Genomic DNA, 23,352 nt, shown 5'->3' with positions numbered 1-23,352 from the left:
CTGCTGGCTCTCAACAAAGCCATCCGGGTGCTCCAATGGTAGCCTCAGAAGACCTTGATGTATGAATCATTTGATTCTGCAGCAAACGGAGACATTTGCACATCTCCATGTCCAGAAGAGCCTACTAATAGTGTTCCTGTTCTCTAATTAGCAACTAACAGATTTCAGCTTCTCAATATGTCTAAGTATTTCACCACATAGAATTGGTGAGCCTCAATGCAAGCAGTGAGCTCAGGAAATTTTTTTTCTCCATTTATACAACAGTCTAATCCTTACCTATGGGATATTGGAGATGATTCTAGTCTTCTTAGCCTGTTTTAACACCAATGCCATTGTCACTGACTGATGTGGCAGTTAAACTACTCCAGTCCCTGGGGTTTGTTGTACACTCAGATTTTGTTTCCTGGCTACTGGGAGCCTGGATGCCAGATTCTCCCACATTCTTATTTGCAAATCCCATGGGATCAAATGAACCAGGACTGCTGCAGGCAGTCCTGGTTCATTTGACAGTTTCCAGAATCCAGAGAAGGCTAAAGTGCTGGGGTCCCTGTCCTTATGGATGTTGACTCCCATCGCATTACTCAGTTTCTCCAAGAATTTGGAGTATGAGAGGTCTTCCGGTGGTGAAAAATATTCCGATGGATCAGATAAGGGGTATGAAGGAATCTTCGTAGACCCTTCCTTGGAAGAGAAGTAAATGGACACTAACCCCTGACCCCAATGATCATGAAGGCTACTGGGGAGGGTCCTCACTCATCTTCGAGGGTAATATTCCCAGGATCATGTTCAAGTCTGTGCTGTCCCAAGCTTCTTCCTCAGGCTGGCAAGAATCATCCAGAGAAAGGGAAGGCTAGGGGCCAGATACTGCCACTGGGACTTCTGACAAGAGCTCCAGAAGGGACTTACTCTTGAGGAAACAAATCCACAACCCTGGACAGGAGAGACTGAAAGGTTCGCTCCTTGTCTCTTGCTTGAGTGATACAACTACACTGGCAAATCAATAATACATCACAAAATTCCAAATGCAAAAAACATATAGTGACATATATTATAATCTTTTATTTATGTTACAGAGAAAATATTTCCCAAACAACTTCTATCTAAAAAGAGGATATGTGTGTGAAAGAAAGTGTTAATGGTATGAATGCATTGGTTGGGATTTTTAGGAGGGTATTCCTTGGGTCTGTGTTTTGAAAAATTTTTAGATAGAAGTTGTTTGGGAAATATTTTCTCTGTAATATATATATTATATGTATACAATATATGTCACTATATGTTTTTTGCATCTTGCTTGAGTGAGGCAAAGAAAGTCTTCACCAAGTCCTCTACCTGGTCTATGAACTACTGTGTCCTCTGACCAGGAACTGGAGAACAGACATCCTCCTCCAAGACCAGTATGAGTTCATCATCTTGAGAAGCTACAAGACTCCAGGAGGGAGCCCCTCCCTGTTCAAATGAACTGGCAAATATAAGTGGAACAGAGGCACCATGGAGCATATCTGATCTAAAATCTCCAAAGTCCTCAATTGAGGAGAAAGGACAGAAACACGACAAAGTTGGAGGGAAGCAAGTGCATTAAATCAATCTCAGAGCCCCTCAATGATCGTTCTTGCCTTGAATGCATTGAGTGCATCTTCATCAATGTGTCAATAACTGATCCTGATCTTAATATCAGCAGTACCAATTGTGACACATGGCATTCCTTATAAATCTACAAGCCCTGTGGAACTCGCAAAAGACTCAAATTCCTGTTCAAAGAAGCTTTCACGCCTTGCGCAATCCTGATAGAGCAGTGAATCCAGGAACTAGCACCGTAGAAAAGGGAGCTTTGCTCACAGAGCTCCTGCTTAATTCGGCATGGAGAAAGCTTAAGGAGGACCTGCTCCAAGAGAAGGAACAACTCTGGCTTTTCACAAACCTGCATAGTTCTTCCATCGTCCAGGCCCTGCTCCTCTGGGACTTCAGTGACATGTGGCAACAGGTGATGGACATCTTTCGGTCACACATGCATCCTTGAAGTCATTGGAGGTGGCCTTCTTGGAGTCTAACATTTCTCAAATTTTTTTTTTTTTTTTGTGAGGGGATGCAGAGGCAGCAACGTAACTCAAAGCAAGTTAAAAGAAAATAAATCATCAAGTACCAAGCAGATGAGAGAGAGAAAAAACATCTGTGCAGAAGCTCAAAGAAAAAAAAAAAAAAAAAAAGACCGAGGAGTTCACAAGGCAGCACACGCGCATAGGAACTCCCATGCATGCTTAGTAAAGGAAAAGCTTTATAACCTAGGAGAGAAGGGTTTGTTGGTGCTGTTAGATGATATCACCCCATGTGTCATGGCTCATTCAACCCTGTTTGTCAAAGGCAAACACATACAAACATAAAAATAAGCAAAATGGCACAGAAATAAATTAATGCTGACTAGGTAAAAAGCCACAGAGAAAAGATCCTAGACAAATAAAAAAAAAATCTACAAAATAGGAAATTAAAATAATGTAAAAGTTAAGTTTTTAGCTACAAACATAGAAATGACGGCAGAAGACGACCAAACGGCCCATCCAGTCTGCCCAGCAAGCTTTGCACTTTTTTTTTTTCCTCATACTTATCTGTTACTCTTGGCTCTTAGTAACCTTTTACTTCTATTTCCCTTCCACCCCCACCATTAATGTAGAAAGCAGTGTTGGAACTGCATCTAAGTAACCCACATTCCAGTGGAAACACTGAGCGGAGAGGATCACCTTGCTGGTGGCTGAAAGGAATCAGTAAGTTTTTGCTTGGGACATTGACTTTTTTAAAAGTATTGGGGCAAAGTTAACTATTTGGGAATATTATTTAGTGTGTTTGTGCCTTTAATAGTCAGAAAGGCAGTGAATAAACAAGTTAGACTGTTTGCATTTTTAGTCAGTCAATAAGGTAGCAGTAGGTAGGCAGTGAATAAACAAGTTAGACTGTTTGTATTTTTAGTCAGTCAATAAGGTAGCAGTAGATAGTGTGTTTATTTTTAAAAGTCTGCAGAACTGAGTGTTCTCCAGACTTTTAAAGAGCTGACTGTTTGTTTTTAATACTGAGTGCATTGTATTGAAAAAAAAAAACACCCCCCCAACAAAAAAGTAGCCAGAAGCTAGAAATAAGCTAGGAGCAGTATATACCAAAGTAAAAAAGTTGAATAAGTTCAGCTCAGTTACTCACCTTGGAAAGGTGTTGAGGTAGTGTGATTGGGTTTGAATAGGGACCAACATTTGTTAATCAAGGGAGCAGTGAGTCACTCAGGCTGACTAACTGAAGTTAAGACTGTTTGTATTTCCCAACCCTCCCACCCACCCCTAGTTCATCACTTAATTTATAGGCAGGTGCCACTTTCACAAAAAAAAAAAAACCCATCAACAAAAACTTTATTGAGAATTCGATCAGACCCCGGTAGGCCACCACCAGACACATAGTGAATTCACTAATACATTTAAAGGAAGTTAGACACATTCCTACTCCCATAGCAACCTAAAACTTAACTAGGAACTGATCAAAATTGAGATGAAGGCAGCAGTCCAGTAGCAAGAGGGGGGCTTCCCAGTCTTTTGCATCGAGTGTCACATGTATGATTTTTTACCCACCGGTGAGAAGTTGTACATGTGCATGCGATGCAAAGAGCTCCTAGCTCTCAGAGAATGAGTCCGATCTCTGGAGGCTAGAGTGGCAGACCTGGAGGAGCTGAGGCAGACAGAGAGGTATATAGATGAGACCTTCAGGGACATAGTAGTCAAGTCCCAACTTCAGACTGGCAGCCCTGGTGCTGCCTTGGAGGAAGAAGGTCTCATAATGGGAGAGCACCAACCAGGTGTAGCAGGAAAGGATCCTGTAGCAAGGACCTGCTCTCTAGGTGATGCATTGTCCTTTCGCACTGAGGATTTCTCCCCAAGGTCTACTGCCCAGGAGGGAAGGGTTAGGTCGGCCATCATAGTTGGTGATTCGATTATTAGGAATGTAGATAGCTGGGTGGCTGGTGGGCGTGAGGATCGCCTGGTAACATGCCTACCTGGTGCAAAGGTGGCGGACCTCACGCGTCACCTAGATAGGATTTTAGACAGTGCTGGGGAGGAGCCGGCTGTCGTGGTACACGTGGGCACCAACGACATAGGAAAATGTGGGAGGGAGGTTCTGGAAGCCAAATTTAGGCTCTTAGGTAGAAAGATTAAATCCAGAACCTCCAGGGTAGCATTCTCTGAAATGCTCCCTGTTCCACGCGCAGGTCACCAGAGGCAGGCAGAGCTCCGGAGTCTCAATGCGTGGATGAGACGATGGTGCAAGGAAGAGGGATTCAGTTTTGTTAGGAACTGGGGAACCTTTTGGGGAAGGGGGGGAGTCTCTTCCAAAGGGATGGGCTCCACCTTAACCAGGGTGGAACCAGACTGCTGGCGCTAACCTTTAAAAAGGAGATAGAGAGGCTTTTAAACTAGAACAAAGGGGAAAGCACATAGTCGCTCAGCAGCGCATGGTTCGGAGAGATGTATCTTTAAAGGATACTAATGATGCATTAGAATTAGGGCATCCCGACAGTGAGGTTCCAATAATTAGAAAAGTAGTCCAAGTGCCTGTAACTAAAAACTCACCTGAGCTAAAAAATTCTAACTTATCCCTATCAATTAAAAAGCAGAATAAAAATACAAACAAAAAACAAACTTTGAAATGTTTGTATGCTAATGCCAGAAGTCTAAGAAGTAAGATGGGAGAATTAGAATGTATAGCAGTAAATGATGACATAGACTTAATTGGCATCTCAGAGACATGGTGGAAAGAGGATAACCAATGGGACAGTGCTATACCGGGGTACAAATTATATCGCAATGACAGAGAGGAGCAGTCGGGAGGAGGTGTGACGCTTTATGTCCGGGATGGCATAGAGTCCAACAGGATAAACATCCTGCATGAGACTAAATACAAAATTGAATCTTTATGGGTAGAAATCCCTTGTGTGTCAGGGAAGACTATAGTGATAGGGGTATACTACCGTCCACCTGGTCAAGATGGTGAGATGGACAGTGAAATGCTAAGAGAAATTAGGGAAGCTAACCAAATTGGTATTGCAGTAATAATGGGAGACTTCAATTACCCCAATATAGACTGGGAAAATGTATCATCGGGTCCCGCTAGAGAGATAACGTTCCTGGATGGAATAAATGATAGCTTTATGGAGCAATTGGTTCAGGAACTGACGAGAGAGGGAGCAATTTTAGATCTAATTCTCAGTGGAGCACAGGACTTGGCGAGAGGGGTAACGGTGGTGGGGCCGCTTGGCAATAGTGATCATAATATGATCAAATTTCATTTAATGACTGGAAAAGGAACAGTGTGCAAATCCAAGGCTCTCGTGCTAAACTTTCAAAAGGGAAATTTTGATAAAATGAGAAAAATTGTTAGAAAAAAACTGAAAGGAGCAGCTACAAAAGTAAAAAATGTCCAAGAGGCGTGGTCATTGTTAAAAAATACCATTCTAGAAGCACAGTCCAGATGTATTCCACACATTAAGAAAGGTAGAAAGAAGGCAAAACGATTACCGGCATGGTTAAAAGGGGAGGTGAAAGAAGCTATTTTAGCCAAAAGATCTTCATTCAAAAATTGGAAGAAGGATCCAACAGAAGAAAATAGGATAAAGCATAAACATTGGCAAGTTAAATGTAAGACATTGATAAGACAGGCTAAGAGAGAATTTGAAAAGAAGTTGGCTGTAGAGGCAAAAACTCACAGTAAAAACTTTTTTAAATATATCCGAAGCAGAAAGCCTGTGAGGGAGTCAGTTGGACCGTTAGATGATCGAGGGGTTAAAGGGGCACTTAGAGAAGATAAGGCCATCGCGGAAAGATTAAATGATTTCTTTGCTTCGGTGTTTACTGAAGAGGATGTTGGGGAGGTACCCGTAATGGAGAAGGTTTTCATGGGTAATGATTCGGATGGACTGAATCAAATCACGGTGAACCTAGAAGATGTGGTAGGCCTGATTGACAAACTGAAGAGTAGTAAATCACCTGGAACGGATGGTATACACCCCAGAGTTCTGAAGGAACTAAAAAATGAAATTTCAGACCTATTAGTAAAAATTTGTAACTTATCATTCAAATCATCCATTGTACCTGAAGACTGGAGGATAGCAAATGTAACCCCAATATTTAAAAAGGGCTCCAGGGGCGATCCGGGAAACTACAGATCGGGTAGCCTGACTTCAGTGCCAGGAAAATAGTGGAAAGTGTTCTAAACATCAAAATCACAGAACATATAGAAAGACATGGTTTAATGGAACAAAGTCAGCATGGCTTTACCCAGGGCAAGTCTTGCCTCACAAATCTGCTTCACTTTTTTGAAGGAGTTAATAAACATGTGGATAAAGGTGAACCGGTAGATATAGTATACTTGGATTTTCAGAAGGCGTTTGACAAAGTTCCTCATGAGAGGCTTCTAGGAAAAGTAAAAAGTCATGGGATAGGTGGCGTTGTCCTTTCGTGGATTGCAAACTGGCTAAAAGACAGGAAACAGAGAGTAGGATTGAATGGGCAATTTTCTCAGTGGAAGGGAGTGGACAGTGGAGTGCCTCAGGGATCTGTATTGGGACCCTTACTGTTCAATATATTTATAAATGATCTGGAAAGAAATACGACGAGTGAGATAATCAAATTTGCAGATGACACAAAATTGTTCAGAGTAGTTAAATCACAAGCAGATTGTGATAAATTGCAGGAAGACCTTGTGAGACTGGAAAATTGGGCATCCAAATGGCAGATGAAATTTAATGTGGGTAAGTGCAAGGTGATGCATATAGGGAAAAATAACCCATGCTATAATTACACGATGTTGGGTTCCATATTAGGTGCTACAACCCAAGAAAGAGATCTAGGTGTCATAGTGGATAACACATTGAAATCGTCGGTTCAGTGTGCTGCGGCAGTCAAAAAAGCAAACAGAATGTTGGGAATTATTAGAAAAGGAATGATGAATAAAACGGAAAATGTCATAATGCCTCTGTATCGCTCCATGGTGAGACTGCACCTTGAATACTGTGTACAATTCTGGTCGCCGCATCTCAAAAAAGATATAATTGCGATGGAGAAGGTACAGAGAAGGGCTACCAAAATGATAAGGGGAATGGAACAACTCCCCTATGAGGAAAGACTAAAGAGGTTAGGACTTTTCAGCTTGGAGAAGAGACGACTGAGGGGGGATATGATAGAGGTGTTTAAAATCATGAGAGGTCTAGAACGGGTAGATGTGAATCGGTTATTTACTCTTTCGGATAGTAGAAAGACTAGGGGATACTCCATGAAGTTAGCATGGGGAACATTTAAAACTAATCGGAGAAAGTTCTTTTTTACTCAACGCACAATTAAACTCTGGAATTTGTTGCCAGAGAATGTGGTTCGTGCAGTTAGTATAGCTGTGTTTAAAAAAGGATTGGATAAGTTCTTGGAGGAGAAGTCCATTACCTGCTATTAAGTTCACTTAGAGAATAGCCACTGCCATTAGCAATGGTTACATGGAATAGACTTAGTTTTTGGGTACTTGCCAGGTTCTTATGGCCTGGATTGGCCACTGTTGGAAACAGGATGCTGGGCTTGATGGACCCTTGGTCTGACCCAGTATGGCATTTTCTTATGTTCTTATGTAAGTGAAATATCTAGCTTAATTAGTTAGGGGTAGTAACCGCCAAAATAAGCAAGCTACACCCATGCTTATTTGTTTACCCAGACTATGTAATTCAGTCCTTGTTGGTTGTTGTCTGGATATAGATCCACTTTTCCTCATTCCCCCTGCCGTTGAAGCAGAGAGCTATGCTGGATGTGTGTGAAGTATCGGTCAAGCTACTGCCTAATCTTGCTTCTTAAGAAGAGTATCAGAGGTGAAATCCAAATAGAAAACACTGCTACTCAGGCCAACACTCAACTTGACAGACTTGATATTTTTATTGAGTGGCACCTAGGTTGGAAGTGATCATCTAATTTTCTATAACCAGAGAAATAAATAGTCCAATAGTCACCCTCCCAATGACATCAGCTTCAAGTTAAAGGATTTCTCAACATTTTTATTTGCAGACCCAGGCAGACATGTTTGCATACATAGCAAATGCAAATCCCTCTTCACTGCAATTAAAGATTTAATTGTACAGGTTTCTAAAACATAATAAAAACCAATATGTACCATGCTATATGATTACCTGCTGTTCCGCTGATACACGTGGTTGTATTACTTCATGGCTTACAGAGCCTTTTTTGGCTTGGACTCTGCCAGGTGGAGGAGGAATAACACCTGAGTAGGAAGCTTGATTTTCAGCATCAGATGAATACAAAGGTGCTTGTCTCGATTCCTGCTCATTCTTTGATGTTACAAATCTTGGCAAAGGGAGGTCTTTTACTGTTAAAACAAATGTAAAAATGACTAATGCAATAGTTAAAGGCATTTACCTTGTTAATTTTAAATATCTAACGTTTTAGTTATTAGGTACATCGTACTAGTGTCCCAAGAATTTGTATTAAGAGTAGTAACAAATGTTCTATATTAAAACTTCAGTTTAAAATTAACATTCATGTGGCTGCCAAGATATGGATGATTGACTCCCCTGATGTAAAGGACAGCATTTCCTCGAAATACAGATTCATGTCGGTATTGGACGGCGGAGAGTTTTCTTCACGAAGATAACTTTTGCTCAAATTAAGTCCAGTTTTTTGAGGATCAGCATCTTAAGCCAATGTGTTATACATTGAGTATTTTATGTGCAACAAAAAATTATAGATTAGTTTTGGATCTATGATTATGAAAAAAACTGGTGTTTTTTGGCTAAAGTAACACCAGGAAGTGTACACATGAGTAGTACATCATAGATATAACGGTCCTTTAATAACATATATATGTATGGATGAGCATCACACCTTTTTGAATACATACTGTGAGAGGAATCTTTATGTTCTGAACTGCTTTAGTATTCAAAATAAGGTGTTAGTGTGATTTCTCCTCTAGGACAGGTTCAATGATATAGTACCCCACAAGAATTAGCCATTGCAAAACCACCACAAATGCCACATGCAGATCTATAATATTTTTGTTAGCATGGTTTCTCCCTTAATCTCAAGAGACATAATTGTTCATCAGCAGCAGTGGTGTCTGATGAGAAAAATAGAACTCATGCAAATCATGTGCAATTGGAAGAATGCTTCCAGAACTTTCTAAATGAAAGTTGAGCATGTGTGCATAGTTTTCCACATGCCACCAGAACACACAACAAAAGTGGACAGAATATGGCCTGCTGTAACAAGTTGGTTGCTGGTTTGTGGAATCATGACATAACCAGCTGGAACTAACATCCTCTGACTGGATCTGAAGTTTGATCAGGCAATTCATTCTTCATTCAGGATCTTAGAGAAACCCCCACCACACACCCCCACCCCAAACTGGGCCCTTAAGCCAAAAGGTTTGCCTACTCCTGCAACCAAAGCTAGTTTACACAAAACTTTTACCCTAAAGAGGAATAAAATCAGTTCCCTAAAGGGGACGTGCACAAGTAGTATTGCCTGCTGTTCTGATGTCATCCAGCAATGACAATTATAAGCAAGCAATTACATTTTTTCAGATAACAAATATGAACAATGAGCTATTTTTTCAAGAGTAACTAGTTAAGGACTGTCCTCAAATAAAAAGAGCATAAAAAAGAAATAATGTCAATGGGCAAAAGCACAGACTATATTTTGTGAGATGAGAATCTTCTCTAGTCTCTTCCTTTTATTTTGGTTTAACCGGAACCCTAAAACTTGGTACAGAGACAACCCTGCAAATGAAAAGAAATGGACTTAAGTAGAAAATTTGATGCTTATACTCTGTGAGAGCATGTCTCAAATCAAGTGTTTCCAGACCCATCCTAGTGACTGCAAAGCAAGCTGAGTTTTCAGGATATTCACAATAAATATGCATAAGAAAGTGGAGTTGCTTTCCTTAACAGATGATCTCCCACAGACAGTGGGACAAACCAGTCAAACACAAGTGATGACAAAATCCAACAGCACCGACACAGACTTGCTCTCCAGTGCTCAGAAATAAGTCTGAGCATTTATAGGTATTCTCACGCAAGCGCAGTCGCCATCACACAAGCTTCTTCTATCTCCTCCCTAGCAAAGCATTGACTCCAGGACAGGAGGGTTGTATTGTGTGGCTGGTTGGTTCTTCTGTCCATGGAAACAGCTTTTATGGTAAGCAACTCTGCTTTCTCTGTGGAAAACACGATAAATCCAGCCACACAAGTAGAAATTGCCAAGCTGACGGCTGCAATAGGAACTTATAGGGATTTTTTTGCAACCTGGAAAATAGGCAGGTGGAGTTGAAGCATCTAGTTAAGTAGCTTCTTTAAATCTCTTGAGCCAAAATTACTCTGTGAGAATCTTCCTCAAGACAGTAGTGTTTAATAAAAGTATTATGGATGTTTCATTCTACCCAAATAAAATAATGGTCTTCTACAATCAAGAGTATAAGAATATAAGACTTGCCATACTGGGTCAGACCAAAGGTCCACCAGCCTAGTTTCCTGTTTCCAACACTTGTTCTGGATTCATCTGACTGGAAGTTAAGAAATTAGGCCTCCCTTCTTCCACCATCAAACCCCTACAAATCCTACAAAATGCTATGGCGAGAATCTCCATAACCCCCATACTCAAGGGCTTACACCCCCATACTCAAGGGCTTACACTGGCTACCGATCCCCTTTCGTATCAAATACAAAATCCTCACCATCCTGCACAAAAACATCTACATGGCTCAAGGACATGCCACACTTCCGTACCTCTAATTGCCCCACCAGAACTGCCCTCGCAGGCACCCTGCACATCCCACCCCTCAAGACCGCACACCTCTCCAATACCAGAGAGAGAGCATTCACCATTGTCGGCCCCACCCTCTGGAACTCCCCTTCCTCCCTACCTACGACTTGAGCCCTCCCTTCATACTTTCAAAAAGGGCATCAAGACTTGGCTCTTCAAGCAAGCCTACCCAGAAGCTAATCAAACATAGCCCTCATCCCTTACCTCTCCTACCATCCCCGATATTTTTCGCTCCCTACCCACTCTTCTCCCCACCCTCACCCCGCCTCTGACACCCCATTTGCCCTCGAGGTGTCTCCCCTCCATCCCACCTTCCGCAACTCTCCCGCCTGTTACGTAAACGAGCATTCCGTCTGACTTTATTAAGCAAGAAAACAGTCACAAATATGCTAGTTATCAATTTTGTTATCTCTCACTGTTCATTTATTGTTTATTCCTATCAATTCGCTCTCGTCTACCCTCTCTCCTTCTCGCTGCTCTTTCTCCATCCCCCATTCTCACCTTTTCTTGCCTGCTCCTCCTACCCCTCCCTGTTCATTGTAATTTGCTGCCTGCTTCAGTTTTTTGTAAACCGGTGTGATGTGTGTCCATGAATGTCGGTATAGTAAAAGTTCATAAATAAATAAGCAAGTTTCAATGCTGACTCAACCACTTTGGAGTGATAGGGAAGCTGGACAACTGTAAAACCTGGGTAAGTTTAGACCTTGCATTTTAAATTCAACTTACAGACTGCTGGAAAGCATGATTTCAGCGTCTGCCACATCCTCACCTGGAGGTCCTACAGAAACTTTTGAGTTGGAACAGTGGAATCCTCTGGAGGTTGAAGGAATGGGAGTTCGAAAATATGTTTTGGGGCACTTTTCTTTCTGGTCACTGATGAACAGCATCGTTGCCAGCTAATCCAAGAACTTGGAGTAGCAAAAATCCTTCAGAGGAGAAATATGTTGAGGCAAGTCAGGTAGGGGATCTGAAGGAATACTTGTAGAATCTTCTTCCTTCTCCCACCATGGGAGAACACTGAGCCACGACCCCCAACAAAGATGACGGGACTGAAGAGACTCCCTCGGTTCTGAGGGAAATATCTAAAAGACTCAGAATGGGCAGTCCCAGTTTCCTCCTTTTCTGATTCATATGGGGATATCCTCAGATGAGGAGAACCTACCACCTCAGGATGAGGACATACTAACTTTGGAAACTCTTGTGGAGAGGCATGCACTGGTGGGACCCTGGATGGCCTGGTCAGGACCTTGGTCAAGGGAGGAAAGATTTTTCCTAATTCCTTCTTCTTAGACAGGAGAGGTTCCAATTCCTTCTCTGCTCTCCAGGGCTTAAGGAGGCAAAAAAATTCTTCACTAGCTCTGATATCTGGGTCCTCAGCAGCAGGGGCATCATCTGCACTAGAGTTGGAGAGAGAAACATATCAGTCGTCATCACTATAGCTGTGGATCAACTCTGCACCATGGCAGTTGTGTCTGCCGTAGCAACAGCCAGCAACAAGGCGCTCCACATCAGTTGCACAAACATTTCCCTTTGACTGGTGCCCAAGTCCATGCATGATGCCAGCTATTCCTCCTGCCGCACAGTAGCAGGACTCCTGGGCTTATGTGCCAAAGTGCTTCATTCCAAAAAAACTGATAGTACCTTGACATGCTGGACCAATCGGGACTGTGCCGTAAGAGTGTGAGGTCTGTGATGAGGACACGGAGGGCACCCTTGTCAGCCCTGGGTCTGGGTAAAACAATAGACTAGGTGCCATGGGAATCTTCCATGCCATAAAGGATGAAGGTATCTGTACCACCAATGAGGCTATCTGTGATGGCACAGACTTTCTTCAGCTCCAAGTGGGGAAACCTTGAAGGGAGTTGTTCATGTCATTTCGGCACACTTCTTAGGATCTCCATCTTCTAGATGCAGCGCTGCTGTTCCCTAGGGGATATCTGACCACAGCTGTAACTACTGGAAGAATCATGATCTGGACCCAGGCAGAAATAGGAAACTGTGTGCACAGATACAGGATTTGAAGCTACTGAGCATGGGCTTCAAGCTCATCTTAACTTTTACTTTTTTTAAGAACGGAAAAGTTCTGTTTGAGGGGCTGCACAGGCAGTGGCAAGAAAATAGAAGAGAAGCAGTAAAAAAACAAAAAAATGTAAGAGAGCAACAGACATTCATATGGCAGCTCAGACAAAAAGGCTCATAATATAGCATGAGCCTAAGAACTCCTATGCATGCTCTGAAGTTTTCACAGAGTTAGGTCCATGTCAGCATCATATGACAATCACCCATACTTTATGGCTAATTTATTTTTACTTGGTGATGGAGAAAATTAATACCTATGTAGTCTCCTGGAGAGGTTTCAGAAGTCCTACTCAATACTGTGTGTATGTCACTAGAATGAGCCCAAGAGAACACAGTAAACCTTTAGTTCAAGGGTGTATAATGTCTGTCAATGAGAGCCATATACAGATCTGATTTTCAGGATAGACAATATACAATATATTTATATAAATTTGGTCTAAAATAATGGATTTTCAGCAAATTTTATTTAATTATATTCTGTTTTTATGCATTTATGTATGTACATACTGTGATCCACATTGAGCTAATGGAAACATAATATAAAATGGTTTAAACAAACATTTTGGTTACCTCGAAAACCAGACCAGATTGCAACTCTTAGGGACAGAACTTGTCCCCCATGCTTTAATTCAAGCCAATGGCATATGCATTGTGACTGCTAAGGCATTTGAAATGTCTGGTTCTCATTCTAGCCTCTCCCAAGATGCTCTGAGCACACAATACTTTTGAGATTCATAGTGCCATAAAGAAGTCTCTGTATAATGTACAACTTAAATAAAACAAAAGTCACCATATCCCTAACTACCTTTCAGTGACCCATGGAGGATTAGAGTTTCCTTGGGCTGTCATAGCACCAACCCCCGAGAGTATCCCAAAGTTACCGGACAAATGTTTCACCTCCAACTCCATCCATCATGGACATCAACTGAACTGGCAAGTTTTTGCCCACAGACATCAGAGACCAACTGCAGGAATAGTAGCTGTCAGAGGGAGGTAATGAAGTCTGGCCTGGGGCGCTCTGGGCCAACAATGCTTCTCTTTCAGTGTCTCACAGAGGATCAGTATCTCCATAGACATTCGTAGCCCTACCTCCAAGGGTATGACTTGCCTCCAACTCCATCTATCACCCGAACTAGCAGGCTTTTGAATGTTGCCTTCCTGCCACTGACAGCTTTCTCCTCAAGAGCACCAGGAAGCCTCCATCAGGGTGTAAAGCTGTTGTGCTGGCTTTACATTTTACTTGTTGTTTTCCATTTTATCTATTTTTTTTTACTGCATGTACTGGCCTATATTTCCATATAGAAGAACTGCTAGGACCAATTCTATTTCTACTATGAGTTACAATATATTTATATGTATATCTATTATGGTAGATATACTAACTACTGTCCCCATTACTCACTTCAAAAATTCTTTGGTCCAAGATTTTTAAGAATGCTTCCCACTGTTGGTGGATGTGGTCAATTGAACGTACCAGTCAGCGGTGTCTACCACCAAACCAAATTTTTAAATACTGGGTGAATTAAAATAGTTTAGGAACCAATTTCTGAAGTGAACCTATTGAAGTGTTCTGGAAACGTGGGAATAATTTTAATCAGGTAGGCAGCATAAGAGAGTGACTGTTTTAGATTATCAGATAACCTCTCTACATGGAAAATTCTGCCCCCCCCCCCCAAATCATAGAAGCTGTTATAAATGTTCTAAGTTTCATTTTAGTAAACACTATCTGCTCAGTATAAATTCCCTTGATTTATTATGTTAGCCTATTAGGAAATAGACTTTTTTGACTGAATCTTGGATCAATGAATCAGCAGAGCCTTTATTGGCTTACGCCTGTCCCCCTGATATTACCTTTTGTCACTAACCCTGGGAAAGGAGTGGTGAAGCTGGTGTGGCAATCTTTTTCTAAAGTTCTTATTTCTGAAGTATTACACCCAAAAACTAAGCAACATTAAGTTCATTATGATTGTATTAGGAAACAGGAATAAATTAGTGTAATTTACTAAACCCCTGAGATAGCAAAATCAGCTGTGTTTAAAATTTATAGATTAGTTTCCTCCTTGTGTAATTCTCCAGCATCCAAGTGAATCTCCTGAACCTGGGCAAGGTTGATGCCATTTTAACAGCAATGTCGGCTCTGGGTTTTAGGCAAGCAATCTTTTCTCCTATTCATATAAGTGGACACTATTTTTTTTTTTTTTTTACTTATTTTCCACTTGGATTTTGATTCAGATCTATTTCTGATATATACATCTCCCCTATGTGCTGGTCAGATCATGTTCTAACTAAAGTTAATATTTCAGGGTTTCTCTCCTTGTAAGTAAAGGTCAGGAAGGATAATGTGAAATTTAGGCACAGAATTGATCTCCTTGTTTTTTGTGACAATTAAAGATGTGTCATTTCTGACTAGTTGTTCTCTATCTGAACTAATAAGAAACGGAAAACAAATTGTCAAATGCTTTGGATTTCTCAGATGCTAGGAATACATAAAAGTTGACTCTGCCTACATCAGTTCCATCATTCGGAGTTCTCTATGAAATGTTCTAACAGGCACCTGGAGAGGTCCTGGTTAAAATCTCGCAGAAGCAGACAAATCCAATTTCATGATTCAGATTAAGCTCCAAAATGCTACTCTTTTAGAAACCAAGCATGCTTATGCTCAGGACAAAATCATGCTCAAAATACTTCAAGGGAGCTATTCTCAGCAGTAAGAGGTTTGTGTGCCTTTCATCTAGCGATCTTTGTATTTCATAGTCCTCACTAGATTGCATTAAAAAAGCATGGGATCTCTGAGGAAGTGGTAGGGATTGTAAAGCTAAATAGTTGGTGTGGGTGGGAAGACTAGATGGGCCATATGATCTGTCTCTACCATCACTTTTCTATGTAGAGATTTTACAGACAAAATCATGAAGCTCTAGATGGTTGGTCTGGTATCAATTTGAGGCGATCAGCAATCCCAACCCTGGTCAGTCTTTAGATAGCAACAGTTTTCAAATCACTTGAGGTTTTGTGTGTTATTGACTTACTACACAAGGCCCAGGCTTCCACCTGTACCTTTGATCCATGACTCTTCAAAATTTGATCAAGGTTGTGTTCCCTAATGAACTTAAATTTGCTTTGATTACACTGTTACTCAAAACCTAATTTACATATCAACCAAGTTGAGAGCCTTCAACAAGTACAAAATATCTTTTTCCATTAATTTTGATAAAAAAAGAAAATTATTACTTACCTGCTAATTTTCGTTCCTGTAGTACCATGGATCAGTCCAGACAGTGGGTTATGTCCCCAATCCAGCAGATGGAGTCAGCACAAGCTTTGAGGGGGCGTATCCATATATACTACTACCCCCTCTGCAGGAGTTCAGTATCGAGTATATCAAAGCCAGAGTAGAAACCCCCGAAGGATCAAGTTTGTGGAAACAGATAATGAAAACAATTGTAACCGCAACAAGTAACTGCAAACATCCTACCAACTTGTAGGGAGCTGTGAAAAACAGCGAAAAGAAACGACTGTGAAGACACAGAACACTGCGAGCAAGAAGTAGCGCAGAGCTGAGCAGGATCAAGAACCCAAACGCGGTGGGCGTCTGGACTGATCCATGGTACTACAGGAACGAAAATTAGCAGGTAAGTAATAATTTTCTTTTCCCTGTACGTACCTGGATCAGTCCAGACAGTGGGATGTACCCAAGCTTCCCTAAATCGGGTGGGGCCTTGCGAGGCCTGCTCGGAGAACCTGCTCGCCAAAGTGTCCAGAGACAAGAGGCGAGGTGCAGACGATAGTGCCTCGAGAACGTGTGTAACGATTTCCAGGTGGCTGCTCTACAAATTTCTTGAGAGGATACCGAGTGAGCCTCCGCCCAGGAAGCCGCCTGAGAACGTGTAGAATGCACTACGATTCCGGGTGGGGGAGTCCGACCCGCCCCAATGTAGGAAGCAGCAATGCCGGCCTTCAGCCATCTGGCAATGGTAGTCTTCGAGGCCTGAGACCCCTTCTTAGGACCGGCCCAGAGTACGAAGAGATGGTCAGAGGTCCGGAACTCATTTGTAGCCTCCAGATAGAGGCGCAGAGTGCGCTTGACATTCAAGAGACGGAGAGACTTCGGCTCTGAGGAAGAGAAGGACGGCAACTCCACCGTCTGGTCCACATGGAATGCAGAAACCACCTTCGGAAGGAAGGAGGGAACAGTGCGAAGCGAAACTCCAGAGTCGGAGAAACGGAGATAGGGCTCTCTACACGACAGAGCCTGCAGCTCCGAGATGCGTCGAGCGGAACAAATGGCCACAAGAAATACAGTCTTGAGAGTGAGATCCTTTATCGTTGCGCTACGCAGCGGCTCGAACGGTGGTCCCGACAGGGAGCGAAGCACAAGGTTAAGACTCCAGGAGGGACAAGGGTCCCGTAACGGAGGACGCATATGCTTGACACCCTTGAGAAAACGAGCATGTCAGGATACTGTAGAAGAGAGCCCCATCGCTCAACAGCGAACCAAGGGTGGCCACCTGAACCCGTAGTGAATTATAGGCGAGCCCTTTTTCCACCCCCGCCTGTAGAAACTGAAGGATCTGAGGTACAGAAGCCTTAGCGGGTCTTGTGGCCTGGCTGGTACACCACAGCTCGAACACCTTCCAGACTCGAACATAGGCTGCCGACGTCGAGGCCGCAAGACAGAAGAGTTCTGCCTGCTCGAAAAATACCGGGCCCTGATGTAGGAGCTGGGGGAGGTGCCCCAGCCTGATTGGCCCGTCGATCACCAGCTGTAGCAGGTCCACAAACCAGGGTCGCCTGGGCCATTCTGGGGCGACGAAAACCACGGTCCCCTGATGGCTTTCTATTCTGCGGAGCATCCTGCCCACCAGGGGCCATGGTGGAAAAGCGTAGAGCAGAAGATGTGGCGGCCACGGGAGGACCAGGGCATCCACTCCCTCTGCGCCGCGCTCTCTCCGGCGACTGAAGAAGCGTGGAGCCTTGGTGTTGAGAGCGGACGCCATCAGATCCAAGTGGGGGGCCCCCCACCGATGGACGAGAAGTTGCATCGCTTTGTCGGAGAGAGACCACTCTCCGGGGTCCAGCAGTTGACGACTGAGGAAGTCCGCCTGGACGTTGTCCACACCAGCGATGTGCGAGGCCGCTAGCCGGACGAGATGACGCTCCGCCCATTGCATCAGCAGCGCCGCCTCAAGCGCGACCTGCGGGCTGCGCATGCCTCCTTGTCGGTTGATGTAGGCCACGGTGGTAGCGTTGTCCGATAGGATTCTGACTTCCCGGTTCCGAAGAAGCGGGAGGAAATGTCGCAGAGCTAGCCGGACCGCTCGGGTGTTCAGACGATTGATTGACCACTTCGCCTCCACCGTGGACCACGTCCCCTGCGTGGCGCTTCGATCGCAGACTCCACCCCAGCCTGCTAGACTGGCATCGGTGGTCACCACCACCCAATTTGGCAGATCGAGGGACACGCCACGGGCCAGGTTCGGCGGATCCAACCACCAGCCCAGACTGTCCCTGGCATTCTGCGGGAGTGGGAGAATCATCTGGTAGTCCTGCGATACTGGTTTCCAACGGAGAGGAGCGCCCACTGTAAGGTCCTGAGGTGCGCGAAAGCCCAAGGTACAAGGTCGATGGTGGACCCCATCACTCCCAGGAGTTGCAGGTAGACCCAGGAGGTGGGCTCTGGTAACACAGAGAACCGTCGTGTGTGATCCCGCAAGGATTGAGCTTTGTCCTGGCGCAGAAAAACTTTGCCCAGTAGGGTGTCGAAGGTCGCCCCCAAAAAAAAAAACCCAAGCGTTGCGAGGGCATGAAGGAGCTCTTGGAGAAGTTCACTACCCATCCCAGGGAATGTAGAAACCGTACTACTCGAGTCACCGCTGAGCGTCCATGATCGAATGACTTCGCCCGGAGGAGCCAATTGTCCAGATAAGGATGAACCAGGATGCCCTCCTTCTGGAGAGCTGCCGCCACGACTACCATGATCTTGGTGAAGGTGCGCGGCGCCGTCGCCAATCCGAACGGGAGAGCCGTGAACTGAAAATGCTGGTCCAGAATTTTGAAACGAAGGAAACGGTGGTGGTCCGGGCGGATGGGAATGTGCAGGTAGGCCTCCAGTTAAGTCCAGGGAGGCGAGGAACCCCCCCCGATGCACCGCCGCAATCACTGACCGGAGCGTTTCCATGCGGAACCGAACGACTCGAAGGGATTTGTTGACTTCCTTGAGGTCTAGGATAGGCCGGAAGGAACCGTCCTTCTTTGGTACGACGAAATAGATGGAATAGTGGCCCGAGCCCACCTCTCCGAAGGGCACGGGCGCAATAGCGCCTATCTCCCGGAGTCTGTCCAGAGTCAGCTGCACCGCTCCTCTCTTGAGGTCCGAGCCACAGGGGGAAAAGATGAACCTTCCCTGCGGGGGGGGCGGACAAATTCCAATGTGTAGCCGTGTTTTATGGTATCCAGGACCCACTGGTCCGAGGTGATCCGTGCCCACTCCGCGTAGAAATACGTTAGTCGGTCCCCAATCCTGGGGACAGGGGAGTGGGCGAGACTGGCATCATTGTGAAGACTTGGTATAGGGGTTCCCGGAGTAGTGCGTGAGGGCCGACGCCCGCGAAAGGAGCACGACCAGGGCTGAGACCTGGGGGCGGATGACCGGGAGCCCGCCTGTCTGTATCCCCTGTAGCGCCGTTGCGCTCTGGCTCTGGTCCGAGAAGAAGAAAAATGCTCTGGATGGTCGAAAACTATCCTCCGGCAGCCGATGAACAGCGTTCTCCCCCAGGGACTTGATGATCTGGTCCAAATCCTCCCCGAAGAGGAACTTGCCCCTGAAGGGAAGAGAGCCCAGACTCGACTTAGAGGACGTATCAGCCGCCCAATTGCGTAGCCACAGTAGTCGTCGTGCTGCCACTACCGAAACCATGGACCTTGCGAGGACCCGAAAAAGGTCGTACGAGGCGTCCGCCCCATACGCCACTGCGGCTTCTAGCCGATCTGCCTGGGCAGCCTCATCGGACGGCAGGTTCTGAGACGTGAGGAGTTGTTGCACCCAAAGGAGACTAGCCCGCTGGGCAAGCGAACTGCACATCACCGCCCGCATACCCAGAGCGGAGACCTCGAAAAACCGCTTAAGGAAAACTTCCAACTTACGATCCAGTGTGTCCCGCAACGCCGCAACTCCCGTCACTGGGATAGTCGTCCTCTTCGTGACCGCCGCACTGCGGAGTCCACCTTTGGGACCTTGATGAGGTCCAGAAAATCTTCGGGGAGCGGGTACAGCTTTTCCATAGCCCGGCTGCTCTTCAGGGAGGCCTCCGGGGTGTCCCATTCCCTGGTGAGAAGTTGTAAAAACGAGTAATGAATGGGAAAAGCCCGAGCCCTCGGCCGGAGTGCCGCCACGACAGGATCTCCCTTCCTTGAAGAAGTGACGACAGCGGGAGCTACTGGGGCAGGCGGGTCTGGTGGCGGGTCCAAATCTAATTCTTGGATGATCTGCGGGATGAGGTCGTCCAGCTCTTCCCTCTGGAAGAGGCGTAGGGTACGCGGACCATCCCCCTCCTGCGTGCCGTCCCCTTGTCCCCCGTCCGGGAGGTCAAGTCCATGTCCCGCTGGGTCTGGCACCGCCCCCACTGCCGTGGGCGTGGATCGGACCCGGGTAGGAAGGTGGGAGGCCCCCACTCCCGGAGGGTCGGGGGGGGGGGGCCGGCGTCGAGGGCGACATCCAAGGGATCTTAGGAGGGGGGGTCCCACAGGTGCTTCCAGCCCCTGCAGATAAGCGGTATGCATGAGCAGGATAAACTCCGGAGAGAACCCCGGCCTGCTCGGGTGCGCTTCGGGGGCGGCGTGGTTCCTGCTCCCTGGCTCTGGGTGCTTGGTTCCTGCACCAAAATCGGGGAACACCCCCGCTGGTAGAGTCCTCCAGGGATCCGTTCTCCCTTGTGGCCTCCAGGGATCCGTTCCCTCTCGTGGCCTGCGCCTCAGGACGCTCAGAATGTAAAATGGCCGCCGTTCCCGCCAAAAATGGCGGAGTGGCCGGCCCGCGCAGCCCGGGCAAAAAAGAGAAATCAGTCAGGGACTGTGAGGTACCTTCCCCCCCGGGAAGGCATCGTGCACAGATGTCCTCCCGGGAAATCCGGGACCCCGGGTCTCCGCAGGCCGCACAGCGGGACGGCCGCGGCATCGGGATCGCTGTAGGAGAAAAAGAAAAAGCCACGGGGGGGGGGCCACGCGCACAAAAGCGCCGCTGCGGGGGGGCCCGGTCGGCCCGCACTGCCCGCTGTCCGAAAATAGAGGAGGGTGCCGCGGGGTGGGCCTTCCCGGCCACACGACCCGCCCCAGACATCTTTCCCTAAATGGCTCCGCAGCCCATGAGGAGCTGTAAAATGGCCGCGGGTGAGGGAGTAAAGAGCGAAGAGGCCGGGTCCACCGGCTTTCGCGGGCACCGGGGGCTGAGCTGTGAAGGAAAAAACTACAAAGGGAAAACAAACTTACCCCTGGCTGCAACGAGAAATAAACAGCAAGGCCGCAGAGAAGAGACAATGAAGATAAGCCACTCCCCAGAAGTTGAAAGAACTCTGCCTTACTTTTTTTTTTTTTTTTTAAACTTAATACAAACTTGATACAAACTTGATCCACAGAAAAAGACAACAACAAGCCATAATCAAGCAAGAAAGTGAAGAAAAAGGAGGGGAAGCCTGATTCCCCTACTCGCATCTGCTGGAGTCAGAAGATACTGAACTCCTGCAGAGGGGGTAGTAGTATATATGGATACGCCCCCTCAAAGCTTGTGCTGACTCCATCTGCTGGATTGGGGACATAACCCACTGTCTGGACTGATCCAGGTACGTACAGGGAATTAAGTTTAAGCAAATGGAGTCATTTTTTGGAGAACAACTGCCTTGACATTTTTCAATCAGGCTTCTGCCAAGACTTTTAGCATGGAGACTACATTAATCTTAGTAGATGATTTTAGGCTCAACTCTAATAAAGGCAGATCATCTGTACTGACAGATTGACGACAGCTGCCTTTGACTCACTGATCATCTCTGAAGTTATGTCATTCTACCTGCAGGTTCAATACTATGCTGATGACCTTCAGAATTATTGTTCACAGGAAAGTAATTCTGAAAACTTTATCCGACAGGTCAACAATTGCTTGTCAGTAATATCCAAGTGGATGAAAACTAATATGCTAATCCTAAATCCAAACAGAGGCTTTTCTGGATTACACAATGAGATGTCCACCAGTGATTTACTTTTTTTTTTTTTTTTTTTTTTTATTTATGCATTTTTAAAGAATATTACAAAGAAAAACATCTTTGTACAGCAACATTGGAGAGAGAAGCAGTTAAAGAAAAACAGAATTTACCTAATCAGGAAACATAATTATCTCCAAAATGGGAACACCAGTGATTTACATTTACTAGTCGAGCTACCTCTTTTGTTTAAATCTATGGTAAAAAACTTAGGAGGTGACTCTAGACTCACGCCTCAGTTTTGAACACCACATTTCACATTTATCCAGAGGAGCCTGGCTTAAGCTGAGGTTAATTCACCTAACAAAACCTTTGACAGTCTCTCAAGCCCAAGATTGTCCTGCAGGCCTTCTTTCTCACTCAAGTAGACTACTAGAATTCTGTTTGGCTTGTTGCTGAAAAGTCTCCACTGCCTCCAGATTATTCAGAACTGTGCAACCAATCTGTTTTCTGGCTGTGTCAAGAACTGATCTTAGCTAGTCTGCATTGGCTACCTCTGCAGTTTAAGCCTCAGTTTAAAATCCCTCTGTGGTACGTGTCAACAAGCTAAAGAAATATGTTCCAGCTCGTCCCCTTAGATCAGGGGCCAATTTCCACCTTTGCCTTTCAACAGTTAAGTAATGTAGATTGGACAACAGTTGTGTTTACATTTATGGCTCCTACATTATAGAACACTTCCTCTGACTCTATGCCTGGAAAAGGATTATCTAAGGATTCAAGCACAGCCACTATTTCAGTTGGGCCTTCATTTAAGAAAACACTGGTTGGAATTCTAACCAGTCTCTTTAGCTCTGTTGCATTATTTATCATATGCTTGATTATTCCTGCAATGTTATTTGGTTTATATTTTTATTGATTTCAATTATTTAGATTTTAGTTCTTTGGTAATTATGTATTTTGATTTTTTATATTTTAGTGGGTATGGCGAGTAACATACATTGTTTTGTCTATTCTGTGCAGCTGTCTTTGTATATCACCTTGGGCTACCATGCGGGCCGATACAGTAAAGTCCGCGGGAGAGCGGGTGAATACCCGCTCTCCCGGCGCGCGCACAGGCCACTTTCCTGTGCGCGCGATTCTGTATTTAAATGAGGCCCAGCGGTAAAAACAGGCAAAAGGAGGCACTAGGGACAATAGCACATCCCTAGTGTCTCCTTTTGGACCAGAGCGGTGGCTGTCAGCGGGTTTGACAG

At 45.1% G+C, this 23,352-nt stretch overlaps 1 protein-coding gene across 1 annotated transcript in view; it reads right to left on the bottom strand.

The window, feature by feature from the left end:
• Positions 1-23,352, bottom strand: part of REPS1 (RALBP1 associated Eps domain containing 1) — a 566,482-nt gene that overhangs the window by 465,029 nt on the left and 78,101 nt on the right. Inside the window, 1 exon segment of the mRNA XM_029596463.1 lies at positions 8,189-8,385. Within this exon segment, the coding sequence (XP_029452323.1) occupies positions 8,189-8,385 (197 nt within the window).

This window comes from Rhinatrema bivittatum, chromosome 3, assembly GCF_901001135.1.
Source record: "Rhinatrema bivittatum chromosome 3, aRhiBiv1.1, whole genome shotgun sequence".
NCBI lineage: Eukaryota > Metazoa > Chordata > Amphibia > Gymnophiona > Rhinatrematidae > Rhinatrema > Rhinatrema bivittatum.
The sequence above is the reverse complement of the archived record's forward strand: the minus strand, read 5'-3'. Positions and strand labels throughout refer to the sequence as shown.